Below are 20,211 nucleotides of genomic sequence, written 5' to 3'. Positions count from 1 at the left end.
GGCATCCCGGGATGCTCCCCACAGCCATCCCGGGATGCTCAGCCCCTCTCTGCACCCCAGGGTGCTGCCAGCCACACGGCCACGGCTGTCCCCGCTCCGGAGAGGGGACGCGCTGAGCCGCCTTCCCCGGGGATGCCGCTGTAAGGCGGCTCGGAGCGGACCCCAGCCCCCTGCTCCGGACCACGCTGGCACCCGATTGACCCCGACGACCCGTGATCTCGTTAAGGAGAGCGATCGGCGGGGATGCCGCCCCCACAGACGACACCGGGACGGGATGCGCCCGTTTGCCCCGAGCCTTTCTGCGGGGCAGCCGTGGGGGTCTGCATCTGCCACCGCTCCTGGCCGTGACCCCCAAAGCCTCTCCGTGGGGCTGGGATAAATCCCACAGCGGTCACCGGCTTTTTCGAAGCCCTTGTTTTCTGGAAACGGAGGGGCACAGCCGGTGTTTTTTCAACCCCAGGCCCGCAGATCCGGCGGCTCCCTGCCCTTCTGCCGGCCTCAGGCGGGCACGCCACGCCGCGTGCCATCGGGAGGGCTCGGCGCGCCGCCGCCACCGCGATCCCCGCCTCCGAAAGCCGGTGCTGCCACGCTGCTGATGGAGGGAAGCATCCGCCTGCATCCCGTCCATCTCGCTTCCCACGCGGGAAGAGTTTTTTATTTTTCCCCGGAGATGCCAGCGAGGTGGCTGCCACGGGATCCAGCTCGGCTTGGGAGGGGGATTTAGGTCAAGCTCCGGTCTGAGCTTGGCTTAGCCCAGCCACCGGTGGTTGGGGGGGCGATTTGCGGCAGGGTGTGAATTGTAAGGGAGAAAAAAAAAAAAAAAAGAAGAAGTCTGCTAACGAGGAGGGGGGAGCACAGAGCGGGTCATTTCAGGAGCCCACCTGCCGCAGGGTGCGTGGCCGGTTTTCGGGGCGGCTGTGTCCCTCCTCGGTGGCAAACGCCACTCAAACGCACCGCGGGGCAGGGGGGGGGGGGCTCTGCGCTGCCACCAGGGCCGCAGTGTGTTTGCAGACCCCGTCCAACACGGCTTTTTGGTTAAAAAAAAAAAAAACAAACAGTTAAAAATGTCGATTTTCACATTTGGTTTGACTGTCTCCAAATATTTTGTTGTGGGTGGTTTGTTTTTTGGTTTTTTTTTGGCCATTTTTCCCTCCTGCAAAGCAGTGACCTTTCACCTAACTTAGACCAGGAAAAGCAGCTCAGCTGAGGGCCTTTTCCACGCAGAATAAATATATATATTTTAATTTTTTTTCAAGCTTTCACTGGAGGGATTAACCGCTCGGCGCCGCAGCCAGCTGGCGCAGCTTGGCACGCCTCGGCGGCCGTGCCGGCTGGAGGCAGGACCGTGGGACGTGGCGGAGCGGCCGGCCGGCCGATCCTTCCCTTGGGAATAAGGCCCAAATAAACCACTTGCATGGCCGGGCTTTCCCCCGTCGCCACCCCTGCACCCCCAAATCGGCCAGGGGGAGGAAAGAGATTTGGGGATTATTTTTTTCCTTTTCCATATAAAAAGGGGGGGAAATTCCCCGGATTTTGGCCGTTTCTCCGCAGCTGGGCAGCCCTGGCCCAACATTCCCAGGACTCATCTTCCACCCCCGGGTGTGTGGGGGGGGTCCCCACCGCCTCCCGCTCCCCGCTGCCTTTCCGCAGGTACCTGCCAGAGCCGCTTACGCCGGCCCGGCTGGCGGCACGCACGCAGCCAGAGCTGGCCGGTAACGCGCGGGCAGGCGGCAGCGTGCAAATGGCCGGAGCTCGCACGCAGCCGGTAGCGTGCAAATGGCCGGAGCTCGCTCGTAGCGCACAGGCAGCCGGAGCTCGCACGCAGCCGACAGCGAGCAAATGGCCGGAGCTCGCTCGTAGCGCACAGGCAGCCGGAGCTCGCACGCAGCCGACAGCGAGCAAATGGCCGGAGCTCGTCGGCAAGACGCAGGCATCCGGCAGCGCGCAGGCAGCCGGAGCTCGCACGCAGCCGACAGCGTGCAAATGGCCGGAGCTCGCTCGTAGCGCGCAGGCAGGCGGCAGCGCGCAGGCAGCCGGAGCTCGCACGCAGCCGACAGCGAGCAAATGGCCGGAGCTCGCTCGTAGCACGCAGGCAGGCGGCAGCGAGCAAATGGCCGAAGCTCGCCGACAGCCAGTGGCGTACAAACGGCCGGAGCTCGCGCGCACTCGGTGGCGTCCGGATGGCCGGAGCTCGCCGGTAGCGCGCGGGCGGCCGGGAAGGCGTCGGCGGCCTGCAGCCGCCGCGGCGAGCGGGCGGCCTGCGGCCGTAGCGTGTGGCCAGCCCCGGCCGGTAGCGTGCGAGCGGCGGCGGGGCGGCCGGTAGCGCGGCGGGCAGCCCGGGGTGGCCGGTACGGCGCAGGCAGCCCGGGGTGGCCCCGTAATTTGCAGGCAGCCTGGGATGGCCGGTAATTTGCAGGCAGCTGCCCGGCCGGGATTGGCTGCGGGGAATGACGCCCAGCACAACAAAGGTGGAGTTGGAGAAATTGCATTAAAAAAAATTAAGAGAGAGAGAGAGAGAGAGAGAGGAGAAAGGGAGAGGGGAGCGGAGGGAGGGGAGGAAACTGCCCCTCGCCCGCCCCGTCGGGGAAATCCCCACCGCGGCCCGGGGCTGCCCGGGGCGGGGGGAGCGCGGCTCCGCGGCGCCGGAGGGGACCCGCCGGGGCGGGAGGCGGCTCGGCTTCCCCCCCTCTGCTTTCCCCCCACCTTTTTTTTTTTTTTTCCCCTCTTTCTTTTTTTTTTTTTTTAAATGCAAACGCCGAGCGAGGATTGTTGCACATGTAAGGAGATTTTCCCCCCCCTTCCCCCCCCCCCTTTCCCTCCTCTCTCCTTCCTCCTCCTCTTTTTTTTTTTTTTTTTTTTTTTTTTTTTTTTTTTTTCCCTTCTCGCCACAGTGTTGCAAAAGCAAAGAGCAATAAAATCCCGCGGCGGGGAGCGGCGGCGGCCGGCGGTGCCGCTCGGGGAGCGGCGGAGGCCGGCGGCGGGATCCCGGCGCTCAGAGCCCGGCTGATTGGAAGAGAAAAACGCAGCGCCATGGAGGCGGGGGGGAGGAAAAAAAAAAAGCGCGATCGTCTCTGCGGGGACTGGAGCGCGTCCACGCCCGGGGCCAGCGCTGCAGAGCTGGCCGCCGTTCAACCGCCGCTTCCCCGCCCCGGCCCCGCCGAGCGAGCCCCGGGTCCCCGTCGAACCGCGGTTCTTTCCCCCCTTGAAAAAGCCAAAAAGAAAAAAAAAAAAAAAAAAAAAAGGAAAAAATAAGGGGGAAAAAAAAAAAAAAAAAAAAAAGCCAGAGCCGCGGGCCCGCAGGTACGTGCCTGCGCCGGGGAGCCGCGCCGCGCCGGGCTCTCGCCATTCGCCGCCGTCCCGCTCCGCCGGCGGGGCTGGAGGAGGAGGAGGAGGCGCTTTGTTCCTCCCCGGGCCGCCGCCGCCGCGCACCGGGCTCGGTAAGGGCGCGTCCGCCGGGAAACGGAGGGGGCTCGGCGCCCGCCGCGGGGCGGCTTCGGGTGGGGAAGGGGGTTTTTTTCGGGGAGAGGATGAGATCGGGGGGGTTTTTTGTTGGGTTTGTTTTTTTTTTTTCCGAGGGTAAGGTAACAAACAGGGCCGGCGGGCGCGCAGGCCCCGCGGGCAGGAAGCCGCCGCTCGCCCGCTCCGGCTCCGCGCTGGGGCTCGGGGCGGGGGGGAGCGCGCGGCTCGGCGGCCCCGGTCCGCACCCCCCTCCTCCCCTTCTCGCTTCTCCCTCCTTTTTTTTTTTTTTTTTTTTTCCCTTCCCCTCTCCTCCTCCTCGCTCCCTCCCTCCTTCCCGCTCGCCCTCCCTCCCTCCCCGGCTGCCGCAGCTGGATTTCGGGGGCAGGCTTCCAGCGCTGGGCGGTTGTTTTTCCCCAGCCCGGGTGAGTCCCGCGTCCGCGGCGGGGAAGCTCCGGCGGCTGCGTGCCCGGGCTCGTCCGCTTCCCCCCCCACACTCCGCGCCACCTCCATTTCCCCCCTTCCATCTTCTTTCCCTTTTATATTTTTCTCCCCTTTCCCCTTTTTTTTTTTTTTGGCTTTTTTTTTTTTTTCCGCCTTCCCCTATTTTTTCCCCGCTTCCTTTCTTCCCTCCGGACCGGGGCTCCGGCCCCCCGCCGAGGGTGGGTGGGTGTTTCTGGGCTCGAGGAGGGTGGGGGGGGTGGGAGAAGGAGAAGGAGGAGAGGAGGGGGCGGCGGTGGTGGGGAAAAGCGGGGAGGAGGAGGAGGGAGGGGGGGATCGGGTAGGAGCCGCTCCCCGGGGGTCGGTGCGGGGAGGTCGCGCTGCCCTCGCCCGGCTCGCTGCAGCTGCCCGGCCGCCCCCCAGCCGGGCATCCCCGCCCCCCCTTCCCCCTCCTCCTTCTCCTCCGCCTCCTTCTTCTTCTTCTTCCCCCGGCGGCTCCGGCGCGGGGCTGGGGCTGCGGCAGCTCGGCTACAGCTCCCCCCCTCCTCCCCTTCCTCCTCCTCCTTCCTCCTCCCTTCTCTCCTCTCCTCCTCCTCCCCCCCTTGCAGCCCGGAGAGGTGGGTTTGTCTCGGCTTTATAACCGCGCCGGCTGCACGGGGTTGGAGGGGAAGGGAAGCGGCGGGCGGAGGCGGGCGCAGCCCGGCCATTGTGTGTGCCGCGGCGGAGAGCGGCCGGTAACGACCGGGGGGGGCGGACGGGGAGGAAGGCGGAGGGGGAAAGGGGAGGGGAGGTGGGGGGAAGCGGCCGCGCATCGCTCCGGGGGGCCGGGGGAGCGGAGAGGGGCCGGGGGAGCGCGGCCCCTCTCTGCTCACCCGCCTCCCCCCCCCCCCCCCCTCCATTGTCTGCTGGGGTGTTGCTGGAGGGGAAGGGGTGGGGGGGGGTTAGCGCGGCTCGGCTGGGAACCGGGGGCGGGAGGGGGCCGGGGAGGCGCCGCCGGGGCCGCCCGCGCTCGGTCCCACCCGGTTCCTGCTGCCCGGCGGAGGAGGAGACTGGAGGTGGCCGGCGGCGCAGGGCATGTGCGGGCTCCCCGCCTCCGCCCGACGGCCCGGCCCCTTCCTCCCCCGCCTCCTCCTCCTCCTCCTCCTCCCCCCCCCCCCCCCGGGCGCGGGATCCGGTCCCCCCCCCCCGGGGATCCCGCGCACCCCCCCCCCTCCGCCCCCCACGGGGGATCCCTCTGCGCGCGCACCGCGATCGCCCCCGCCACGCCCCGCCGTGATCCCGTGGATCCCTCCCCCTGCCGCGATCCCGCCCCCCCCCCGTCAGCCCCCCCCCCCCCCCCCGGCTCGTTCCCACCCCCCCTCCCGGGCGATCCCCGGGCCCCCACCCCCGGAGGCTGGGCTGATCCCACCCCGGGGCGATCCCACATCCAACCCCCGGGGGCTGATCCCTCCCCCGAGGTGGGCCCAGATCCGCCCCCCACACCCCCGTAAGGGGGGGGGCTGATCCAACCCCGGGACGGTCCCCTGCCCCCCCGGGATGATCTCCGATTCCCTTCCCCGAGGGGCTGATCCCACATCCAGCCCCCGAGGTAGTCCCAATTTAGCCCCCCCCCCACTAAGGGGAGGCTGATCCAACCCTGAGGTGAGCCCCCGTCCACCCAAACCCGCCCCCCCGAGGGCTCAGCCCACCCCAGGCCGATCCCCGGTGCCCCCCCGGGGGGATCCTCCCTCAGACCCAGGGCCTGGATCCCCCCAGGAGCCCTCCCAGGGCACAGCTCTCCTGGACCCGCACCCCTCAGGGCCAGGATCCCCCCCCACCCATGCCTGGCTTCTCCTGGGATCCCCCCCCCAAGGCTGGATTCCTCCCCCGGGACCCCCCTCGAGGCCCAGCTCCCCCCACCTCGGGTCTGCGGCCTGCTCCCCCGGGGCCTACCCTCCTCCCCCAGGCCTGCGGCCTGTCCCCCCCCACGGTGATTCCTCCCTTTAGGCCCCTGTTCCCCCCCCCCCGCCATGGGGGGGGCATCCCCCCACAGATTGGCATCCCGTACCTCCCCCCCAAGCTCTGGGGTCCCCCCGCCGAGGCCTCTTGCCTGCTCCCCCCCACCCCCCCAGGGTGATCCTTCCCCATGGAGCCGTAAGATCTTTCCCCCGGGGATTTGGGGGGACCCTTCCCCTAGAGCCCCCCCTCTTGAAATATGCCCCCCCTCAGATTGTCCTCCTCCCTTGGGAAAGCCCCGACCCCCCAGGCGTGGGGAGATCGTTCCCAAACAGGCACCCCCGACCTCCCTTGAATCTGGGGGGTCCCCCTCTCCTCCCAGCGTGCCCCAGGGGGATCTTGCTGGGTCTGTCCCTTCCCTTGAGCCCCCCCATTTTGGGGAGGCGAACCCCCCTTGGGGCTCAGATCCCCCTGATGCCAGCTCTACGGATCCCACCTCAGGGAGACCCCCTGAACCCTTCTCCCCTCAGATCTGTGGGGATCCCCCCCCCAAATCCTGCCCCCCTCACCTCCAGAACGTTCCCCCAAATCCCTCCCCCCCCCCCCGCACCCCTTTTCTCCTCTGCCTGCCAGGGTGGGGGTCATGCCACCATTCAGAATCCCTCCAGAATTTCTGGGACCCCCCCCGCCATGCACCCACCTTCTCCTCCCTTACTACCCCGCATCCCCCCCTCGGAATCCCCCCAAATCTTGCAGGGCTGGGTGTGGGGCCCCAGCCCCTCGTTCATTGGAGGGGGAAGGAACGGACGCCTGGGTCAGGTCCCCCTGCTCCCCGTCAGGGGTCGGGGGTCCGCCCCGGTGCAGGGGTGCCTAGCGGGGGTCTCGCTTTGCTTGCAGAGCCGAGCGGGAGCGATCTCCGGTAGCGCGCGAGGGAGCCGGCCGGGACCGTCCTGGGCGCAGGCAGGTGGAGGATGAACGGCGAAGCCGAGTGCCCTGCAGACTTGGAAATGACAGCTCCCAAAAACCAAGGTGAGCCCCCCGCCGAGGGTCCCACGGGAACACCGCTTCTTTTAAAAACAGAAAAAAACCAAACCCCAAAACCATAAAAAACCTTGGGGCCGCCCTTTTGTCCGAGGGATGGAGGAGCCGCACGGGCACCGGCAAATCCCAACTGTGCCGAGACCGGAGCCGGGGGGATTTGCCTCTCCCGATCCCGGCTCCGCCACGGGGCAGCACGCGCACGTGCGCGAGCGCGCGGATCCGCAGCGGCGGCCCCCCCTCTGGCCCCGGCGGTGGGGATGCTTTTTTTTTTTTTTTTTTTTTTTTTTGGGTGGTGCTGGCACAAAGAGGTGCTGCCTTCGCCGTCCACATCTGGGCTGCATTAAAAGCCGAGCCGTTACCTTGGGCCTCCGGCTTCCAGACCCTGGGATGACATCAGAGGTTCAGCTTTTATTGGAAAAGGGGGAGGAAAAGAAGAAAAAAAAAAAAAAGGGATATTTTATTTAGGGCGGCCTGTCTGGGCTGCAGGGCTCTGCTGCCCCCGCCACCCAAAAACTCCCCGCGTCCCCCCCCAAAACCCCGGGGAGCGCGGTGCGGCCCCTCTCGCCTGCCTGGTCCCCGTTTTTCCTCCCTGGGTTTGTTGCCCCGAGCGAACTCGGCCGGAGCACGTGTCCTTGCCCGGGTCTTTAGGTAGATTTAGTTACACCGGGGCAACTTTCCTAATATAGACCCAGCCCGGCCGATGCCGGGAGAGCCGGGATAAATCGGTCCCAGGGCACAGACGGCCCCATTCATCCTGGCGGGGGAACGCCGCCGTTCCCGGTGCTTTTCGGCAAACCCCGGCCGGAGGGGAGGGGCCGGAGGGGTGGGGGAGCTGAGCGCGGGGTCCCCACCCCGCTGCCGATCGGGGGTTTGGGAGGTTTCGGCAGGTTGGTTTTTTTTTTTTTTATGTCCTTCTCTGGGCTGGGGTTATTTCGGCCGTCTGCCGGCGGCAGGGTCAGACGGGGCCGGAGGTCTCGAGGCGTTCCTGAGTTGGAGGGGGGAAACTGAGGCACGGGGGTTGTTGATGGGAACAGGTTTGGGGGGGGGGGCTCGTCCTCTGTTCCTTCCCCACTCGATTTTCGTGGCTGTGCTGCTTTCAGTCATTTCTCCCGATTTCTGGAAGTAAAGTCGGCACCAGCTTCACGGCCCGCTTCTGCCTCGTTGGTTCTTGCCTGGGGGGGGCTCTGGAAAGTGGATGGGAAAAATGGGAAGACAAAATTTTGGGCTTGGTTGCCCCCCCCAGCTCTGTTCCAGCCCCTGAGGCGCTGCAGGGGACCAGGGTTCCCTGTCTCTTTTCCCCCTTGGTGATATTTCGGGGCTCTGAGGCTGGGAGTGTGGCTGTCCCGAGCTGGGCTCCCTGTTTTATTGGGGGGGGGCCTCCTTCCATCTCCCTGCCTCCCCAATTAGTCCCTAAGGGACCTGATGAGGTAACTACGGAGACCGGCCGCATCCCAAACCGTTCCTGCCTCGACCCCACAGCCTGGCAGGTCCGGGAGGCGAAATGGGGTGGGGGGACAGGTCCCGGCTGTGCTGCCCCCCGCCCTGGCTGCGTGTCCTTTAACATCCCTGGCTCGGATTTGGGGTTTGGGGGGGGTTTGCCCTTTGCCAGAGCGGTGCCGAGGCGGGACGCGGGGGCAGAGGCGGTGTTTACACAGAGTTTGAGCGGAGGGAGAGCCGCGGCTGGGTGTTTCTGGGGGCTTGGTTTTTCCTTCCTGGGGACGGAGGGAGAGAGATGCTCCCCTCAGATCCGTGACCGGCCGCGCTGTCCCCGTCTCGCGGGGATGCTCCCTGTCCCTCAGGCAGCTCCCAACGCCCCGGTCTTCGCCCGGCAGTGCCGTGGGGCAGGGGATGCCGTGGAGACCCGCTCGGGTGGCCATCCCGGGCTGAGGCAGACGGGGCCGCGTGGGCGTGCGGTTTGGGGCTCTGCTCCTCTCCCAGCCCGTCCCCGGGGACCTCTCTTTCCGTTCTCAGGGCCCGTTGCTTTTCCCCAGGGCCACCCAGCTTTGCAGAGCACCCGGGGCTCCTCTCCCCAGCAGAGGAATTCCCCTGGCGAGGGAACGGCCCCAAAATCGGTGGTGGATGGGGCGTTCGGTGCTGGGACGTCCTGCCCGCTGCCTGTGCCGGCATGAGGCTGCTGCCCATCCCAGCTTCCCGGTTGTTCCGGGCTCCCCGGCTTTGCCATGTGCCGTCCCGGCAGCTTGTCCGTATGGGAGCTGGGGGTGCTCCTCCCGGCAGCTCAGGGGATGTCGGGGTGGCATAACCGTCACCCCTACCCCGTCAGGGACCCCGCTGCGAGACGGGGGCCGTGCCGGGCTCCCGGCCCCCCCTTTTTTTGTGGTCTCTGGGCTTTGACCTTGGCAGAGGTCAACATGGAGCTGGGTCCCAGGTGATGCCCGGGCTCTGCCGGTTGAAGGAAACGCAGCATCCCATTGCTCCCGACACATCTTTTCCACTGAGAAAGCGGGTTTCCCTGTTTCCTCCTTGGCCGGAGAGCGCGTCGCTCCCCTCTTGCTCCGCGGGGCTTTGCTCCCGTGCGTAGGAAATAGCCCTCCGCTCCCACGCGGCGCAACCATCGCCTTATCCGGTGGCGCGCTGGGATGAGCGAGTCTCTCCGGTTTGCACCGAGTGGATTTTCTAGCTTTGCCCGAATTGTTTTGGCCCGGTAGAAAGTTGCTCGAGGGTGATGGAAACAGCTCCACGTCCCTTTGATCTTTAATCTCGAGAGGCGGCATGTGGAGATTACGTGTCCCGGCGTGCGGTCCGGAGCGGCACGCTGGGAGCTGTAGTCCCCGTGTCCTGCCGGGAAGCCTGCCCGTCGCCACTGCTAAGCCTGTTTCTTTGCCGCGCAGACCGCTGGTCGCAGGAGGATATGCTGACTCTGCTGGAGTGCATGAAGAATAACCTGCCCTCCAACGACGGGAGCAAGTTCAAAACCACCGAGTCCCACCTAGACTGGGAGAAGGTGGCTTTCAAGGACTTTTCGGGGGAGATGTGCAAGATGAAGTGGATGGAGATTTCTAACGAGGTAACCCACAGCCGCACGGGGTGCGGAGGGGTCTCCGCGAGCGGGACCGAGCGTCCCGGTGACCTCCCCGGGGCTGTTTGAATCGCTCAAGTTCAGCACCCCGGGTCCTCGGCCCTTAGCGCCGACGCCGTCCCGCTGCCCTCGGCGTCGCAAACCCCTCGGAAACGCTGGGACGGGCCGTTCGTGCAGCGGCGTTACGAAACCCTGTGGGTTTTTTGGGTGCCAAGCGGGGACCTGTCCCATCCCACGCCGCAGCCTGTTCACGTTTGTGGCCCTTCGTTACCCCACAGGTGAGGAAGTTTCGGACCCTCACAGAGCTCATCATGGACGCCGAAGAGCACGTGAAGAATCCTTACAAGGGCAAAAAGCTCAAGGTATCAGGCAGAACTTGGGGTCAGGCCCTAAAGGGTGGCTCCCCCTTCCCCGGGACAGAGGTGGCTGTCACCCGTGTGGCACCCCAGGCCCGTGCGGCTCTGCTCCCAGAGCCCCTGCAGGCACCTCGCTGCCCGTAATCCCCACGACCGGCTGCCCACGGCTCCGGAGGCCGCGGGCTCTGGGCCTGGGCCAAGTCCAGGGTACATTTAATATGGCCGGCGGGATCGCTGGCAGCCCGCGTCCAAGTTTAGCACCCGGGGGGAGTCGGGAAGCCGCCGTCCTATTCCTGGCCTCTCGGTGCGGGTGGGGTGCTGCTTTCAGCCGGCGGCCCCGGGTCAAGTGACGCTCTGCCACCGGCCATCCCCGAGAGGCGGCTCCCATCCCTTCCTTCTGCCTCAGTTTCCCCTCCTGCAGCACAAGCGCTCCGTGCCAACAGCTCTGGATGGCCGGAGGCTGCTCCCGAGGTACCCAGCCCTGGGGTGTTGTAGTTCCTGGGATAGAGAGCCGTTGTTCCCAGCGTTTTTTCCCCACCTCCTGAAGAGCTGGAGCATTCCCGTGTCGGGAAGCTGGGTCTCCAGCGATGCTGGATGCAGGTTTCCCGCGGTACTGGGGGGAGCTGGGAGCCAGCGGGGTTTGGCTGTGTGGCTCCGCGCTCAGTGTCCGCTGCTCTGATGTCTCCCCAGAAACACCCCGATTTCCCCAAGAAGCCCCTGACTCCCTATTTCCGCTTCTTCATGGAGAAGCGGGCCAAATACGCCAAGCTGCACCCCGAAATGAGCAACCTGGATCTCACCAAGATCCTGTCCAAGAAATACAAGGAGCTTCCCGAGAAGAAAAAGGTAGGGGGGGCAGGGAGTCACCAGGTCCCTTCCCACTTGCGTGCCGGGCTCTGCCTGCTCAGCTCTCCCAGTAAAACCAGCAAAGCCCAGCCTCTGCCTGCTGAGGTTTTAATCCGGCTCTCGATGGGAGAAGCCCGGGTGCTTGTTTAGTCCCGTCAGACCAGTAAGACTCCCTTTCCTTCTTCTGTCCTGGTTCCCAGGATGCGTGGGGTGGAGGCTGGCTGGGTCTGTCCGTTGGTCCGTCTCTTCCAGACGGGCCTGGCTGGCGACTCTGCCGTTGGGGTGGATCTGTGTTTAACGCCGGGGTTAAGTCACGCACCCCTGTCCAAGCGAGGGATGGAGGAGCGGGCTCTGCTCCGTGCCGTGGGAGACGCTGGGAGGAGAGCTGCCCATCCCACCTCCGGCTCCGGAGGCGGACACGGGCTTGGCCGGAGCCCGGGCGGGCGTTTTGGGTGGCCCTGCGCTCAGTCTGGGTGGATTTGCTGCTGGCAGCAGAGGTCCAGGGCACCAAATCCTGCTGTGCCCTGTTGCCCTCGGGTGCAGGGAGCGGGGACAGATCCTGCCTCTGGGAATGCTGGAAACCCTCAGCTGGGAGCTGCAGGACCAGTTGGATGGACTGGAGAGCACTCGAGTCCCTTTGGGTGGGTGGTGGGGTGCCCGGATGACACGGATGCGTCCCCCTGCCCCTTCCCCGCTGCTGACGTCCCTCTCCCGGGTGGCTTTGTGTCCCCAGATGAAATACATCCAGGACTTCCAGCGGGAGAAGCAGGAGTTTGAGAGGAACCTGGCGAGGTTCAGGTGAGCGGGCAGCCCCCCCTGCCGCATTTTCCCCGGCCCCTCCAGGCAGACCCAGCCTCCCCTCCTGCGTGTAGCTCACGGAGGAAGCCCCGATGGGTGCTGTGGCTTGAAGGCAGAAGGGAGGGAGGGATGCTGGACAAAAAAAAAAAAAAAGCAAGAAAAAGATGTCTGAGAGCAGCCCTCTGGCTGGGAGCCTCCGCGAGGGGGAGAGAGCCGGGGACCGGCCGTGCTCTGGGGGTTGGGGTCTGCAAGGGGAGGGCAGGACCACCACCGCCGGCACTGTAAATGCTGAAGTGACCACCCCGTGCCCCCCAGACCCTCCCTTCGAACGTGGTCGCTGTGACCCAGGTGGATCCTGGTGTTCCCAGCATCCTCCTGCTGCTCCAGGGATGCAGCCCAGTTGGAGGGGATGCTAACAGCTGATGCTCCCACAGGAGGGGGGGACTCAAATCTCTCCTAAAACCCTCCTGCTCTTTTTGGCCGCCCCCGCTCAGTATCTGAGCCGCTGGAGGCTCAGCCCTGCAGTGACAGTTCCCCCTTAGCAGGGGGATTTAGGGGGTGCTCTCCTTCCTCCCGCAACCCCCATAACGCTCTCCCTTCCCCGCCTCCCTGCCGGGTAAAGGGAAGATCACCCGGATCTCATCCAGAACGCCAAGAAATCCGACGTCCCCGAAAAACCCAAGACCCCCCAGCAGCTGTGGTACAACCACGAGAAGAAGATCTACTTGAAAGTGCGTCCAGATGTGAGTACGGTGGGTGGGAGTGCGTGTGAGCGTGAGTGTCGAGGGGTCCTGTGCCCCGCTGCTGGGGGGAGAGGAGGGGGAAACAGAGAAGCATTTTAGCGGGGGGACGGGATGGAACGCACCGCTAGAAGCTCCCAGCAGTCTGGACGGAGGTAAGAAGGGGCTCTGCACATCTGGAAGAGGCTCTGGGGGTACAGACCCCGAGTTTTGCCTGCAGTTGAAGGGGTGACCACAGCCTGAGTCAGGGCAGGAAAGGTTTCCAGCGCAGACATCCACCTCCGGCCACGCCCCGCACTCGCACGCACCCCCTTCCCCGGCCGCGAGCTCGGCTCGCAGCCACCCCGCGGCCCCGAGCCGGGTGCCGCCGGGACGCGATGGCAGGCAATACTATTTTTGCCTTTTTTTTTCTTTTTCCCCCCCTCTTCTTTTTTTGGATTTTACCCCTCTGCCCTCACCTCTGGCTTTGGGTTTTCAGGCCACCACGAAGGAGGTGAAAGAGTCGCTGGGCAAGCAGTGGTCTCAACTCTCGGATAAAAAGAGGCTGAAATGGATTCATAAGGCCCTGGAACAGCGGAAGGAGTACGAGGTAGGGAGCAGCCTCACCCGTTCCCCTCCACACTCGTCCCTAAGTTCACTCCGAGCCACTCTGCCTCCCGGCAGCTAGCCCGCCTCACTCCATAGCCAGCGTTGGGGGTTCAGCCAGATCCCTGCAGGTCCCTAGTGAGTCTGAGCCCTGCCTCCTCCAGCAACGTTCGGGAAAGGGAGAAATGCCCCGGGGAGACAATTAGGGCGATGGTTGGCTTCTCTTTCCTCCTCCTCTGACTCCCAGCCGGGCGAGGATGGGAGCCCCTCTCCTGACCGCTCTGCGCCCTTTGCAGGAGATCATGCGCGACTACATCCAGAAGCACCCCGAGCTGAACATCAGCGAGGAGGGCATCACCCGCTCCACCCTCACCAAGGCCGAGCGCCAGCTCAAGGACAAGTTTGATGGACGACCCACGAAGCCGCCTCCGTGAGTCCCGTCCCTCTCCGTTCGCGTACGAGGGATCCGTCCCTCTCTGAGCGCTCGCTCCGGAGTCTGGGCCAGCTCGGACGGACGCTGGCTCTTCCTAAGGAGGAAACCGGGGCTCTGCTTGGCTTTGAGAGCCCTGAGAGCATCATTGCTCTGACCACGGGCGTGGGCTAACGGTGACCCCGTTAAACGTACATTAAATACGCATTTGCAGAGAAGCTGAGCGAGGTTTATGGTGGTGCTGCCTGCTCCGGGTTAGGGGGTCATCCAACCCCGAGGTTCCCCAAAACGCAGGCATCTCTAGCACAGCACTTTACCGCCTGCTGCAGCCCAGAGGGCAACTGGGGGGTCTTGGGGGGCTCTTAGCACCCAGCCTGCAGCCTAGAGGGCAACTGGGGGGTCTTGGGGGGCTCTTAGCACCCAGCCTGCAGCCCAGAGGGCAACTGGGGGGTCTTGGGGGGCTCTTAGCACCCAGCCAGCTCTGCAGAGGGGACGTCGGCAGGGCAGGTTGTCCCTAACGCCGGGTCCCTCCGTCGGTCGCAGGAATAGCTACTCCCTGTACTGTGCAGAGCTGATGGCCAACATGAAAGACGTGCCCAGCACCGAGCGGATGGTGCTGTGCAGCCAGCAGTGGAAACTGCTCTCCCAGAAGGAAAAGGACGCGTACCACAAAAAGTGCGATCAGGTGAGCGGCTGGGGGTAGGCGGACGGGAGGGCGGCTGCGCTGTGGGGAGAGAGGAGGAGGATGGGGCGGTTTGGACTACAAATCTCACTGGAAGTGAGCCCCTCACCCTTCCTCAGTGCCTCTTCTGGACTACTAATTCTCCCTGGTGTGCTCAGTCGCTTCCCGTGGTCCCCTGTCCCCCCAGTCCGGGGGTCTGGGTGCAGGACGCGGTTACCGAGGGGGCTGAGGCCGGGTCGGGGACTGCAGGGCAGGGATGGGGCGGGGGATCTCTGTGTAACCGCACATCTCCGTCTCCCTGCAGAAAAAGAAAGACTATGAGATTGAGCTGCTCCGCTTCCTAGAGGTGAGTCCTGGCGCTCGGCCATCGGGTACCGGAGACCCCAAATGTGGGGAGGGACCCCTCGCTGGGGACTGAGATGGGTTACAAGGGGGCTGCACTGATGCTGCTCCCCCAAAACATGGGCTACACCCTGTGCAGAAATGTCTGCGCAGGGTCTTGACCCTTTCCCACCTGCCCTGACCCAGTGTCTTCCAGTTGGGCACTGGGAGATGGGGACAGTTCCCCCCCCAGCTGGGAGGGGAAGCTGGGGGTGAGTGGAGGGCCGGTGTCGGAGGAGAGGCTGCCGTCAGCGACTGCGGCTGTGCGGGTGGCAGCGAGTCTCTCGCTTCCTTCCCTCGGTCGGGGTGTAGGCGGGGGGAGCCACGCCGAGGCCGTCCCAGCATCGTGCTCGGTCGCCGGGCGGACGTGACGCGGCCTCGGCTGCGTCTGCAAAAGGGCAGGGGGGGTGGAAAACCCAGGGGTGCACCCGGATCTGGGCACCTGCTCGCCCTGCCTTTGCAGAGAGGAAGCGGATGAGACGGAGCTGGGGAGGGGACGGAGCTGGGGAAGAGCGACGTTGCCCGGCCAGGGGGGTGGCACAGGGTGGGGACCCCCAGGCTGCAGTGCCTGATGTTGGTCCTGGCTGGGGGGGAACTTCCGGATCAGGACAGCTGAGCGCGTTGGTTCCTCCCTCCCCAGTGTCCCCATTCCCCGATGGCATCAAAGCCTCGTTAGCGTCGGGTCGTCTAACCGTGTCTCTCCTGCTGTGCCACCCAGAGCCTCCCCGAGGAGGAGCAGCAGCGGGTGCTAGGCGAGGAGAAGATGCTGGGCAGCAACCGGAAAGGGGCGACGAGTCCCGCATCCAAAAAGTCCTCACCAGAGACCGGCAAGGTGAGAGTGGCGACTGGAGAGACGGGGCGGCACGTGCCGGAGGTGTGCGGTCGGGTTGCTGGCATCTCGGGGGGGCTTTGAAGGCTTCGTTCCTTGGTTCTTCCGTCGTGTTTTTCCTGGGGTTGGAGGCTGCCGGTGCGAGGCAGGTCCCTCCGTGTGCTCACCCCCAGCCACGGCCCTGTGTCCCTCTCGTAGGCCAGCTCAGAGAAGCCCAAACGACCCATCTCCGCCATGTTCATCTTTTCGGAGGAGAAGCGGAAGCAGCTGCAGGAAGAGCGGCCGGAGCTGTCAGAGAGCGAGCTGACCCGGCTCCTGGCCCGCATGTGGAACGACCTCTCCGAGAAGAAGAAGGTTGGTACCGGCCCCGTCTCCGCTGCTCCGTCGGGCGTCTCCAGCAGGAGATGCTGCCAGTCCTTGTCCTGCTGCAAGGGGGCTTTGCTCGCCCCCCCGGGCACCACAGCGGTAGGGGCGATTGTCCCAGGGAGCATCGCAGCTCCAGCGAGCCATCACCCAGGCGCCGGTGCTGGGTGCTGCCAGCTCTACCCTCTCCCTCTTGTGACCTGATGGGTCAAAACCTCCGGTTTTTTTTGGTCCTTGAGCCTCCATTTGATGGTTTTCCTGGTCGGGGGGAGTCCTGAGTGGGTGTGACGGTGGGGGGCTGCCAGCGCTTCTGTGGGGATGACGCTCTGGGAAGCTGCAGCGTCCTGCTGCCTGCCCTCCCGGTGCTCGGTGGCCGGGGGCTTGTGTCCGTGGTGGGGCTGGTGCCCGGGCAGCCCCTTCACCCCCGCCGCGCACCCCCGCGCAGGCCAAGTACAAAGCGCGGGAGGCGGCGATGAAGGCGCAGTCGGAGAAGAAGCACGGCTCAGATAAAGAGGAGCGCGGGAAGCTGCCCGAATCTCCCAAGACGGCCGAGGAGATCTGGCAACAGAGCGTCATCGGAGACTACCTGGCGCGTTTCAAGGTGAGGAGCGGGCTGGGAACGGAGCTGGAAGCGGGGTCATGGCCAGCGGGAATTGCCTTGCAGCCTGCTCGCACACCCCAGGCAACTGGTTGGGGCTGGGAGCCGTGGGGAAGGAGAGGTCACAGCAAAGGGAGCGGGTTTCCCGTGGTCCGCGGTGGAGCCAGTGGTGGCACCCGGGTGTGGCGGGCATCGTGCGTGCGTCTGACGGGGCACGGGGGGGGTCTGTGCCGTAGAACGACCGGGGAAAGGCTCTGAAGGCCATGGAGGCCACTTGGAACAACATGGAGAAGAAAGAGAAGCTGATGTGGATCAAGAAGGCGGCGGAGGATCAGAAGCGATACGAGGTGGGTCCCCGCTCCTTCCCGCCCCTCGCCGTGCCCCCGCCGCCGGCGCTGCCCCCGTCTCCCTGACTCCTTTCTCCTCTGGCTCAGAGGGAGCTGAGCGAGATGCGGGCTCCTCCATGCTCCACCAACTCCGCCAAGAAAATGAAATTCCAGGGAGAGCCGAAGAAACCCCCCATGTGAGTACCTGGGGTCTGGGGTCCAAAAAGTTGGAGCTGGCTGGGCAAGCAGCCGCGGGAGGGAGAGAGCATGGGCTGGACTGTGGTGGGAATTGGATGGGTTGCTCGTGGACGCCTGGATTCTCCGTGCACACGTCCTGATCCGGTCTCTGCACTCCCCATTTGCAGGAACGGTTACCAGAAATTCTCCCAGGAGCTGCTGTCGAACGGGGAGCTGAACCACCTCCCGCTGAAGGAGCGGATGGTGGAGATCGGCAGCCGCTGGCAACGCATCTCCCAGGGCCAGAAGGACCACTACAAAAAGCTGGCGGAGGAGCAGCAGAAACAGTACAAGGTGCACCTCGACATCTGGCTCAAGGTGAGCTCGGACCCTCACGGGGTGGGCTGCGGTGCTGGGGGGGCTCTGGGGCTGGATATCCTTGGGGTCGCTTGGCACAGTTTCTGCTCACAGCCTCCCTCTGGGCACCACCATCTCCACACCCTTTTTTTTGGGCGTTTTTTGACTTAAAGAGCCTTTAAAGAAATGTCAGTGGGGAGGGGGTGTCCTGTGCTGGAGCCCTTCCCCGCTCCGTGCCTGCCCTCACCGTCACCCCCTGTCTCCGCAGAGCCTCTCGCCGCAGGAGCGGGCCGCCTACAAGGAACACACTTCCAACGTGAGTATCCGCCCGGCACCGCCGTGGGGAGGGGACACGGGGGGCTCGGGGCTGGGCTCAGCCCTGGGTGAGGGTGGGGCTGTGCCCAGGAGAGCCCCTCCAAAGCGTTCACCCCCGGCAGTGGGGTTCTCTCCGTGCCGAGCTCGAGCCCCGCAGCTCTAAATGTGTTTTTGTTTTTTTTTTTTTTGGCTTTGTTCCCTCGCCCCGCAGAAACGCAAGAGCATAGGGAAGATCCGGGGCCCCAATCCCAAGATGAAGCCGACGATGCAGTCCAAGTCGGTGAGTGCGCGAGGGCCGTGCGCCGCGCTGGGGACACCCCGCTCCCCCCTCCCGGGGGGCACCCAGACCTCTCGTCGGGGCATTTCTGGTGCTTTCTGCTGCCTGCCCTTCCCTTGAGAGGCTAAACCAAGGGCCCTCGCCAAATCTGTGCTCAAACCCCACCCGGGCCTGATTTTGCCCCCCCTCCTCAGTCTACGACATCACCTTGCACCCACTCCGGGGGCCTTTTTGGGGCCGTTTGTAGCAGAAATGGGGAAAAGGTCCCGGGCGAGGTGTGGGGTCGGAGCTACTGGAGGGACCCAAAGGCTGATGGCCGAGGATGGGGTGCTGCACCCATGGGTGCTGGCATCCCGGGACGCCTGCCCACGACCAACCCCCTCTCACCCTGCAGGAATCAGAGGACGATGATGATGAGGAAGACGAGGAGGAAGACGACGACGAAGACGAGGACGACGACGACGACAACGGCGACTCGTCAGAGGAAGGCGGCGACTCCTCGGAATCCAGCAGCGAGGAGGAGAGCGAGGACGGGGACGAGGTGAGGCCGCGGCGCGGTGCCGCGGGGAGGGTGGTGGGGCCGGCCAGGGCCCCGCTCCGCTCCCGTACTGCTCGCTCTGCCCCCTCCTCCGGGGCTGGGGGGGGCATCCGCACCCGGGCTCAGATAGGAGCGTGGCGGACGAGCTCCCGGGAAGCGGGGGGAGGTGAAGGGGAACGGGATCCCTCCCCCCCCAACCTTCCCGGGGAGGGCGCGAGGAGCAGCCGCGGGGCGTAGTTAGGAGCAGCCTCGGGACGCAGAGGTGCGGGTTGCGCAGAGCCCCCGGCGAGCAGAGAAAAATCTCCTGTCTTTTTCCTGCTGGAGATACTGAGTCTGGTCTCGGCTCCGTTTGCGCCAGTGTGAATGCCGAGTAAGTCACCAGAGTCAAAGTTTTACACCGGTGCAACTGAAATCAGAGTATGCTGGATGGCGCTGGGGCCAGAAACCGTGTCCGTGCCTTGTGCTCGCCACCGGACAGGTGAGGTGTTTCGACCCCCTCGTTGGTCTCAGCTCGCGCCTCTTCCTTCCCCGGCTTTAGAGGGGGGAAACTGAGGCACGAGGCGGGTCGGGTACCCTACCTCGAATCGTGTAGCGAGGCAGTGGCAGAGGTGAGGGTAGGACCCCCGCGCGCTGCTCCAGCACGCTCCCCCCCCCACCCCCTGGCCCCGGCAGCTCCCGAGCTGAGCCCTTGCAAACTCACTCCTGCCCCCGCGTCCCTTCGCCACCCCCTCCCCAGGCGGGAGGGATGGGCTCGTACCCCCCCGCCACGCTCCCGTGCCCTGTGCCACAGCGGGGAGGGCGAGCGTGGGGCAAAGGGGAGGTGCTGGACGGCAGCCCCCCCCCGCCCTGCCGCTAACCCCCCACCCTCTCTGCCTCCCTCCCTAGAACGACGAGGATGACGAGGATGAGGATGAGGACGACGAGGACGACAACGACTCGGAGGGCAGCAGCAGTTCCTCCTCCTCCTCGGGGGACTCCTCCGACTCCGACTCCAACTGATCCGGCCAAGCTCTTAGTAACGTCGTTTGGTTTCTCGGTTTCGGCCCCAAATCTCCCCCCCCACGCCCCCGAGCCCCCCAAAACCCGGTCCTCCTCTTCCTCTCGCCCCCCTCGGCGAGCCACAGCCTCCCGCGGGACCCCCAGCCCGGGGAGCCGGGGGCCGGAGGGGACCCCTCCGCCGAGCTCACACTACGGGGGGGGGAGCCGGGGGCCGTTCCCCCCCTGGGCCGGGGGGAGAGGAGGGGCAAGCCCCCCATCCCTCCCACCCCCCATTTACTGTCCCCTTACCGAGGGGAAGTGATTTTTTTTTTTTTCTTTTTTTTTTTTTTTTTTTTTTTTGGAGATATCGTTATTTTTTGGAGGGTCACCCCGTCCTCGCCCCCTTCACACCCTCGCTACCAGCTCTGGACTTTATAGAAAGAAAACAAAAACACACAGGAAAAAAAAAAAAACCACCCCCCCCTTTTTTTTTTATTAAAAAAACCCCAGAAATGGAAAAAAAAAAAAAAAACCCACACCCCTCCCTGCGCAGACCCTCCCGTCCCGCCCCAGGCAGCGGGCGGGGAGCATGAGCCGAGTTGCTCAGGACTCAGCCGTTGGGACGATGTCTCTGCCCTTCTCCTTCCCCTCTCTGCGCGACCCCCCCACCCTCCCCGCGGCGTCTCGGGGGGCCCACCTCCGCCCCCCCCAACAGAAAAAGAAAA

General features: G+C 65.1%; 1 protein-coding gene across 8 annotated transcripts; it reads left to right on the top strand.

Moving 5' to 3' along the window:
- The first annotated feature begins 2,756 nt into the window (after nt 1-2,756).
- On the top strand, nt 2,757-20,211 carry UBTF (upstream binding transcription factor). Of its 8 annotated transcripts, none has more exons than XM_086766838.1 (23): nt 2,757-2,777; nt 2,892-3,437; nt 6,730-6,861; nt 9,723-9,898; nt 10,189-10,272; nt 10,957-11,112; nt 11,846-11,910; nt 12,533-12,653; nt 13,129-13,239; nt 13,532-13,665; nt 14,209-14,350; nt 14,652-14,693; nt 15,447-15,560; nt 15,756-15,911; nt 16,366-16,521; nt 16,755-16,865; nt 16,953-17,041; nt 17,210-17,399; nt 17,647-17,694; nt 17,905-17,973; nt 18,365-18,511; nt 18,867-18,986; nt 19,394-20,211. In XM_086766838.1, exons 3-23 carry the CDS (start codon nt 6,804-6,806, stop codon nt 19,505-19,507), a joined length of 2,403 nt encoding a protein of 800 aa, XP_086622964.1. In that variant the 5' UTR covers nt 2,757-2,777; nt 2,892-3,437; nt 6,730-6,803; the 3' UTR covers nt 19,508-20,211. The 8 variants fall into 8 exon arrangements, with proteins under 8 accessions (XP_086622964.1, XP_086622962.1, XP_086622965.1 ...); XM_086766836.1 differs by having other exon boundaries at nt 12,533-12,662; XM_086766839.1 differs by lacking the exon at nt 13,129-13,239 and having other exon boundaries at nt 12,533-12,662.

This window comes from Chlamydotis macqueenii, chromosome 25, assembly GCF_036417535.1.
Source record: "Chlamydotis macqueenii isolate bChlMac1 chromosome 25, bChlMac1.mat, whole genome shotgun sequence".
Lineage (NCBI taxonomy): Eukaryota > Metazoa > Chordata > Aves > Otidiformes > Otididae > Chlamydotis > Chlamydotis macqueenii.
The sequence above is the reverse complement of the archived record's forward strand: the minus strand, read 5'-3'. Positions and strand labels throughout refer to the sequence as shown.

Bases quoted from the DNA above. Each gene is read 5' to 3' on its own strand.
- UBTF (XM_086766836.1), top strand. From the start codon at position 6,804: ATGAACGGCGAAGCCGAGTGCCCTGCAGACTTGGAAATGACAGCTCCC. The intron at 9,899-10,188 runs GTAACCCACAGC...GTTACCCCACAG, and splicing joins GGATGGAGATTTCTAACGAG to GTGAGGAAGTTTCGGACCCT. The intron at 13,240-13,531 runs GTAGGGAGCAGC...CGCCCTTTGCAG, and splicing joins AACAGCGGAAGGAGTACGAG to GAGATCATGCGCGACTACAT.